Source organism: Ostrea edulis, chromosome 8 (assembly GCF_947568905.1).
Source record: "Ostrea edulis chromosome 8, xbOstEdul1.1, whole genome shotgun sequence".
In the NCBI taxonomy this organism is placed as follows: Eukaryota; Metazoa; Mollusca; class Bivalvia; order Ostreida; family Ostreidae; genus Ostrea; species Ostrea edulis.
In genome coordinates this window covers 41,023,634-41,032,112 of record NC_079171.1, presented here as the reverse complement: position 1 = coordinate 41,032,112, position 8,479 = coordinate 41,023,634, and the positions used below count along the sequence as shown (strand labels likewise).

The window sequence follows — 8,479 nt, the reverse complement described above, 5'->3', positions numbered from 1 at the left end:
TACACGCTTTACTCGCTATATTTGGGTATTTACATCGTTATATGTGTGCACTGGTGGCGAACACATATAAAACTCGGACAATTTATCAACATGGTAAATTAATTAGGCCCCTAAAAGTTGAGTTTTTAATAATATCTCGCTGTACTTTCACAATCCGAAGGGCGCATGTGACGTCACTGTACCACGTGACTACCTACCTAATTAACTTGACTTTTTGAAATCGGGGCTTAGATTTAAGTCTGTATTGTGGTTAATTATCGCAAAATTTCGGCGAACGAACTATTAGAATCAATTACTATAAGCATAAAGAAGACAAAATGCATGTAATATTGTATACTTTGAAAACACGAGATATGTCCTTTAAGTTCCAGTTTTGTTTTGTCCACCTTGTCAAATTTCCTACATGCAGAATGGTAAAAATTTCAGCAACAATTACTTTTGAATCCTTATGATAATGGTTCTCTCTAATTGTCTGATGGTGATGTTTCAGTCACTCCTTCAGAATGCCCACCCCTACCCCCATCCAAATCAAATGAATTCTAGAATTTGAGTTTCCAAAGTCATGTTCAAGAGTCACAACTTTATTATCCTGATCACCACCAACAGTTACTAATAAATTGATCCCAAAATGTCTAGACATTGCCAAAACTGATTCCTGCCCTGCAAAAGTGCCTCACTGCCTAAGATTATTCAGTACCTGTTGAATTTCTGGATAAGTCATAAGATTACCATTAGAATGAAAGAAAACATATGAAACTAAGGTATCCAAATTTTGTTCAGTTTCACGTATTGCTGCATTTCGTAGCTCTTGGTGATCATTTTGTTTTCTATAGAGGGCAAGACTAACAGACCTAAAGAGACAATTCCCATCACCTACTATAAGTCGTCTGTGAAGTCCATATGATGTCAGATATTCATCCTGATTGGTACTTTCAACAGGCTGTCCAGCACTCTTGGACAACAGAGGGGCTAATTTTAGGACTAAAATTACGAAAATTCAGGGCTAAAATTTGGAATTTCATAACTAAATTAGGGCAGTTTTAGACATTTAAATGGTCTTACAATTTTGACAATAAATTAAACTCACAAAAAATACTCTCCATGCAGGTAGGGTGTCTTCCAGCTATTATTGGCATTTGGCAATAACCTAAATAGTCTGACACATCTTTGTCACAAAGCCAAAAGCAATAAACAGCTTGAAACATAAATTCACTGGTCAAATTTAGCTTGAATGTATTTTCAAAATTGCTAGACTAGAAATATATTTTTTTAAAAATAGGAATTGAGTGGGGAAATTAGGACTTTTTAAGGATTTTCAGAATCATCTAACATTTGTAAATGTAAATGGACCTCATTATTTATGACTCTATCAATCCCTGAAATCTACAAGAGTGTAGCATCCGTGTTAAAAACTATCCATTAATATTAGACAATAGACTTACACTAGAGTTAATGAAGATTGAAATGAAATGGTTATGGGAATATATTTAATGCAGATATAATGTTCAATATTTGTTCTTAATCAGGGTTTGACACTAAGGCACGTCCGACCGACTGAGTCTACTAAATGATAGGTCCAGTCGGGTAAAATGTCGATTTACTAGTCCGACTGGTCGTGTTGAAAAAATAAACAAGAAACTTTACTTTAAACCATAAGATATTTTATTCTTAATTTTGAACCGCATGATGACACAATCTCTATTTTTAGTTCTAATAAATAAGTCGCAGTTAGAAGTGACGTTTTACGACATCTACTCAATGTTAATGTGTGTAAAGTTATGTTTTAGATGAATTTATTTTCATTTTTTGAAAAACCCAGTTTTTTTTAATCAAATATAAGAAAATGTTTATCAAATTAATCGTAAACAGTCATTTTTCGGTGTTGACATATGTGCGGGAATGTCTCTATATTCAAATACGACTTTTCGTCCTCAAGGAAAGATGTCCTAAGAGAAAACAAGATGTGTTTGTGAAACACAAATGCCCCCGATAATGGCCAATTCCGAAGATGGCCAAGGTCACTAGGGCAAATATCTTGGTACCAGTAGAAAGATCTTGTCAAAAGAAATGCTCATGTACAATATGAAAGCTCTAATATTTACCATTTAGAAGTTATGACCAATGTAAAAAAAAATTAAAGTAGGTCAAATGTCAAGGTCAAAAGGTTCAATACCAACGGAAAGATTTTGTAACAAGGAATACTCATGTGAAATATCAAAGCTTTATCTCTTAATGTTCAAAAGTTATTAGCAAGGTTAAAGTTTTCAAAAAGTAGGTCAAACCCCAAGGTCAAGGTCACAGGGTCAAAAATGTTGGTACCCACGGAAAGGTCTTGTCATAAGGAATACTCATGTGAAATATCAAAGCTCTATCACTTACTGTTCAAAAGTTATTAGCAAGGTTAAAGTTTCACACAGAATGACAAAATGACAGAAAGGACAAAAACAATATGCCCCCCGATCTTTGATCTCGGGGGCATAAAAAGTAAAAGGTTGGGAAGAAACCAAGCAAGACTTATGAAATAGAGATTTAAAAAACGGTTGAGGCCATTTTATTTTAAATTGACTAGAGAATTTCCATGTCGGGTAGAATTTAAAGAAACAGAAAATGTGTTTGAAAAATGAAAGCGTTAAATTGAATGACGAGACTAAAACTCTATTTTGAGACAATTAAGTACGTTTTAGTTCATGCAAACTTAATGTTTGTCATTTGAATTCAGTACATTTAAATATGGAGAAACTATCAGTTTCTGGAAAGTTGGTCGGGGCAAGTGGATGTAAGGTCAGGTCTAGCAAAAATCATTTAAAGTAGCCCGACTGGTCTAGTGCTAAAAAAAGTAAATGTCAAACCCTGTTAATACTCCTTTTCTGTGTAGACCTTTCATCCCCTTTATTTACAATATGGTAAGTTTGGTTTTGAACTTGACTTCTTAATTTTGGAGAGGAAGTAGAAATTCAAAAAGCAGTAAATGACAATTTCAATAAGTCTTCAGCTCAGGCTAATCTGACATTCCCCCAACTTTTACTTGTAGTTTTATATATATATATAAAGAAGTGATGGACCCAGTCATGTATATATATATATATATATATAAGTGGAGGTAAATGGTCAGAGGAATCTCAGATTAAATAACTCAGACCAAGAACTGATGACTGCACATATATATGTGTTACAAACTTGAAATTCAATTTTAAAAACTTACTTGAAGCCATGACTCAGATGTAAGATTTAAAGACACTTGCATCAGCTCAATCCGAAGGACACCATTGAGGGTAGGGATCCTCTGTTCTCTACAATAAGCATGATAAGACTGAAATACATTTTTCCACCTGCATATCTTTGATAGAATATTCCTTAAGTAAATATATTCATTGAAAATTGAAACTAGATGTCTCGCACACACGAGTATTCAAGAAAGGCAAAGACAATGAACAGTGATCAATCTCATAACTCCTATAAGCAATACAATATAGAGAGTTGGGCAAACACGGACCCCTAGATATACTAGAGGTGGGATCAGGTACATTTTGTATAAATATTTAAGTGTGTGTGTGTTTGTATATATCATCCAGAGATAGGTATAAAAATATCTACACAAGTAGTAGTATAATAAAAAGAAATATCACAAAGTCGATAGAGTGTACTCAACTAGTTTCTTCGATTCTTCAGGCCCCGCCGTCATAAAACTTTGAGAATTCTCAAAAAAATTCTCAACTCAACTCTTGAGAATTACTCAGCTAAGAATATTCTCAAATCAGCCGTCATAAATCGATTTGAGAATATTCTTAGATGAGTATATTCTCAAGAGTTGAGTTGAGAATCTTATCGTGCGCGACAGTTTTCGCGGAATTTTTTCAGCGCTGGTAGCGGCCCTGTAGAGCTCTTTAATGTTAAAAAGGTGAGAAAACGTCATAGAAACATGTAAATATACCAATATTACGTCTTGAAATTTTGTCGTCTGTTGCATTTCCTTTTAATATGGAGACGATGGAAGTAAAAAAGAAAGCTAGGGCACAAAATTGGACCGCTGAGGAAGAAGTTCTGTTAATAGAGGAAGTGAAAGCGAGAGCAGAAATCCTCTTTGGACCTCTGAAGGGTTGTGGAAAGTCCGGAAAGATTAAAGAAATAAAAGACAGAGAATGGCAAATGGTTGCTGACAAGTTAAATTCGTAAGAACATTATTTTCTTAATTCTTAATTCAAAATGTAATGTCATAAACGCCGAATTGATTAAATTCGGTCGCATAATCATGTTATTCAATCCGCGGACTTTACGATAGCATTTATTCCGGAAATGTGACTTTTAAAAACTATTTAAATACTATTTCGTATCATCATCATTATTCATAAAAATTGTTTTGTTACTGACCTGGAGATATAAAGAAATCATGCCAGTATTTCCTCTGATTCAAAGCAGATTTGGAGGGACTTTCCAAATCTATTTTAAGCTTCACGTACGCGGCATCCATCGATTAAAAGGGGTGGATCAACGATTTTACTCATAGTAATGTAACACCTCAAATTGTGTTATAGTTCTTTATTCCATGGTGTTGAAGTATATGTACAGTGTTCCCATAAGTATGGGACAAACGTGGTGACTACAGCTATGGGCACTTCCCTTCTGAATAGTGTTGTATCACAGGTACTTGTTTCTGTAAATGACTTATGACTTCTGTATACTAATAACAGATATTGAAGTTTTGTATTATTTGTTCCCGAATAATAAATTGAAGTTTTGCATGATTTGTGTCCGAATAATAGATTATATAAATAAAATCCACCACCAAAATCCGCTTTTTTCGAGGCTTTCAAAAAGGTGTATCATGTGTACATTAAAAAAAATGACCAGCATGCAATGCACTGTTTCATATGACATTATAAATATTTATCAATAATTAGTTTTATGTCAAAAGTTTTCATTAAATAACATTTTTCTTTAAATAACATAACCCGAAATAATTTTCAACAAAAAATGATTACAAATAAAAGGTATATAAATATATCGTTCAGAGATACACAAGTGAAATGGTCAAGTGGTAACGACGTCGATCCCAACTGAAGAGGTCCCCGGTTCAATTTCCATCATTGTCTTTTTTTTTTTAAACTTGAAATTAAATTTCCTCTCTTACAGTAATTTAATGCTTTGTAGACAATTCGACAACAAGATGAGAGGTCTGGAGGAAGCGAAGAAAAAATATTACAACATTAAACAGAGAAGTATGAAAAAGATTTATCAATTTGTATTAAATTTAGCAATAGAAACATGTATCAAATCAATCTGAAGTTTTGGAAATATATTAATATATCAATTTTTTTAACCAATATTATCTTTTTTTATCATTATCATTATTGTTCATTTATTTTATTGTATGGTATTTTGATGAGATTATAATTTTTTTTTTAAATTAGAAACCTTATTTGAATAATTCAATCATATATTGTGTAAATCTCTAGCATCTATTTTCAATTAGGCAAAGAAAAACTTGATTCAGTCAAAAAGCCCAAGACAGGAGGAGGTCCACCCCTCCCACCACTAACACCTGGGGAAGAGACTTTTCTGAACTTGTCAGTAGGCCAACCAAATGTCCATGGTTTAAATGGAGGTGTTGATTCTGATGGTACATATACATGTAGAATCACTATTCAATCTCAGACTTTTAACCTTGAAGTTATCCAAATTTGAAAGGTATATTTGTATTCACCTGAGGATGGATGTTAAAATCCAGAAAGCGCTAGTGATTTGAATATGTATGATTTGTTGTATGTACTGATATTGTGATATTGTTGATTATAGAGCAGCAGATTACCAACTCCATTCAAAATGAAAACAATACTTTCTGGTGAAAAGCGGTATCTTTGGAAGATTTCGTCCTCCTCCAGACTCTCAAGAGGATTACTAAGGTCCCGAAATACCCGAGGTCGTCTTAAAATGCGCTGATTTTGTCTCCTCTGACGTCTGCGTCTGATCACAGCAGCCATTTTTAATGCTTGAGAACGTTCTTAAGTCTGCATTTTTGTAGACTCAAATATTTGAGAATAAAACTGATTTTGAGAATTTTTTTTGTGCTCAACTTTTTTATGACGGCCGCTGAGTCTGAGAATGGGGAAGTTGAGAACATTCTCAGACTTGAGAATATTCTCAGACTTAAGTATGTTTTATGACGGCGGGGCCAGGAGTATATGAATATTGTTTAGTGTACATGTTTAACAAAGCAATATTCAACATACTCCTGAAGAATTGAAGAAATTAGTTGAGTATACTCTTTTGGCTTTGTGATATATTCATACATGTATATCATACTGGATTTACCCTACTTAACATGTAATACCATATTCAAACATACAGACATGAAAATACATATGGGGAGGGGAACGAATATTCATTGTAATAGGCTAGAATTTTTAATTCCATCTGCTATCATTGAAGAAATGTAAAAATTCTGTTTGATCTTTATGTTTACTTGCTTCTGTGTGAAGTAGCTTGTTGTATAAGTATGTGTCTACAAATTTACTTGTATACAAACTGTAGAACTTTCAACCAACCAACTCCAGCATAATAACTTTTCAAGTACCATCCACATTGTGTATATTCTTACAGGAACTGAGCACTGGTCACTGCCTTCTTTTATCCCAAACACTACAGTAGAAAGCACTGTCACCTACAAAAAATGACACAAATTAAAATAAAATTTACTGATCAGCACAGTAATTTATGACAATATAGAACTTTAAGCTAGTTTAGACTAAATAAGATTGAATTTCTAAGTGCAATGGCGTACCCAAAAAGTCGCATAATAATTTTTAAATATGTTTATTTCTTGAGCTTTTAAACCACAACATTGTTCTAGAATTCATAACAATACTACGTAGGTATGTTGTTATAAGAATTTTCAAGATGAGGGAATTTCTTTTGTGTTGTGAACTGTCCACTACCCTGTGTGCATTGAAGCATGAATTAGTATGATGTGGAATCTGATTACTATTCCATTATTTTGTTGATCACCATTGATTCATATACTGTCTAGCTATACAGTATGATACTGAATAGCTAGACGGTATATGAATCAATGGTGATCAACAAAATAATGGAATAGTGAGTATGCATGTAAATATATGTAGGCTATATCTGTGTTTTTTGTATGCTTACCTTGTGATATTTTGTTTTGTCTGTCCTAGTCAGTTTACGAGCTCTGTAGAGCTCATGTTATTTGTTACTATTGTATACAGTGCCGAGTTTAAATAAAATTTACTTACTTATCACTCTACACAATGTAATATACAGATATAGCTTGACCTGCTAAAATAAAACATGACGATTGAGTGCCTATAATAAACCATTTGAATAAATAACATGCAAATTAAATTGTCCTGAAACATTTAACATATCGATACCACCAATTTATACTTAGAGCTAACCGACCTACTAATTCTCATGCTTGTTCTGTATGTGAAACTGCATTTAAAAGCAGTGTTTTAGGTCAGAAATGTTGTAGGATATCCATCTTGAAAGGGCATTTATGATCCGTTTGTTTAAAAATGTACTTTCAGTGAAATAAACCACTAACGAAATGATAAATATTACTTACGAAAAAGACTGTCAAACTTTGCGCCATGTTGGATGCAGAAGGTGAAGGTCAGAATTAGCGCATGCGCAATAGCCTAGTCCTAAAGTTGCGAATAGTGAGATTCAAACGAAACGGTCATAGCACCCCCCCCCCTTTTTTTAAGAGTTAAAATACATGGTGTATTTTAAAATAAAATAACCATTGGTCAAACTGCATTTTTCAAATATTCTAACACAATCTTATTAAAAATGTTACATGTTTTTAAACTCCACCACACCTATTTCAAAAATTCCAAACAATGATGTTCTCTGTCCTAAATCCATCAATATTTTGTAATTTTCAAAATAGCTTGAATGCAGTTTGGAAACGCATTAGATGTGTGTTAATTAGTGTTATAAACGTCTTAAAAAATGCAGTTTGGCATATATATAACTTGTTCTAAAACATGGAAATTGAGGAGGGGGGGGGGGGGGTGTTGTGTTCGTGTACGATTACCAAGTCCATGCCATATGAACCTGTCCTAATTGTATGATAAAATAGAATGTCTTCATAGTCTGACAGAATAACTTTAAAAACATATTACTCACATTAAAAGTTTTTGTGTTGGATGTGCATATAGGTTTTTCCCTTCACAGTTCTTTTTGCGATTGATGCTTTATATCGGTCAGATTTGGCAGATTTAGTACCTGCACTCCCTCACACAGTTTAATAAGTTCGTCTGTTTTCTTGTAAGAATAATCAATTCCTAAATTTGACTTTAGAATTTTAATCAGTGTTGTGGTTTGCAGTCGGTTATATATAATATGTATCCGATACCATAATTTATATCATGTATGCCTAAGTAATGTTTACGTATGTTGTCCCGGTAGCACGACTTTACGCGCCTTTAATTTGAAGAGTTCCACTAATGGAAAT

The 8,479-nt window shown here is 33.3% G+C and overlaps 1 protein-coding gene across 2 annotated transcripts; it reads left to right on the top strand.

Moving 5' to 3' along the window:
- The first annotated feature begins 3,972 nt into the window (after window positions 1–3,972).
- Window positions 3,973–5,959, top strand: LOC125647755 (uncharacterized). Of its 2 annotated transcripts, XM_048874571.2 has the most exons (4): window positions 3,973–4,169; window positions 5,149–5,216; window positions 5,471–5,617; window positions 5,794–5,959. In XM_048874571.2, exons 1-4 carry the CDS (start codon window positions 3,979–3,981, stop codon window positions 5,841–5,843), a joined length of 456 nt encoding a protein of 151 aa, XP_048730528.1. In that variant the 5' UTR covers window positions 3,973–3,978; the 3' UTR covers window positions 5,844–5,959. The 2 variants fall into 2 exon arrangements, with proteins under 2 accessions (XP_048730528.1, XP_048730521.1); XM_048874564.2 differs by lacking the exon at window positions 5,794–5,959 and having other exon boundaries at window positions 5,471–5,739.
- The last annotated feature ends 2,520 nt before the right edge of the window (window positions 5,960–8,479 follow it).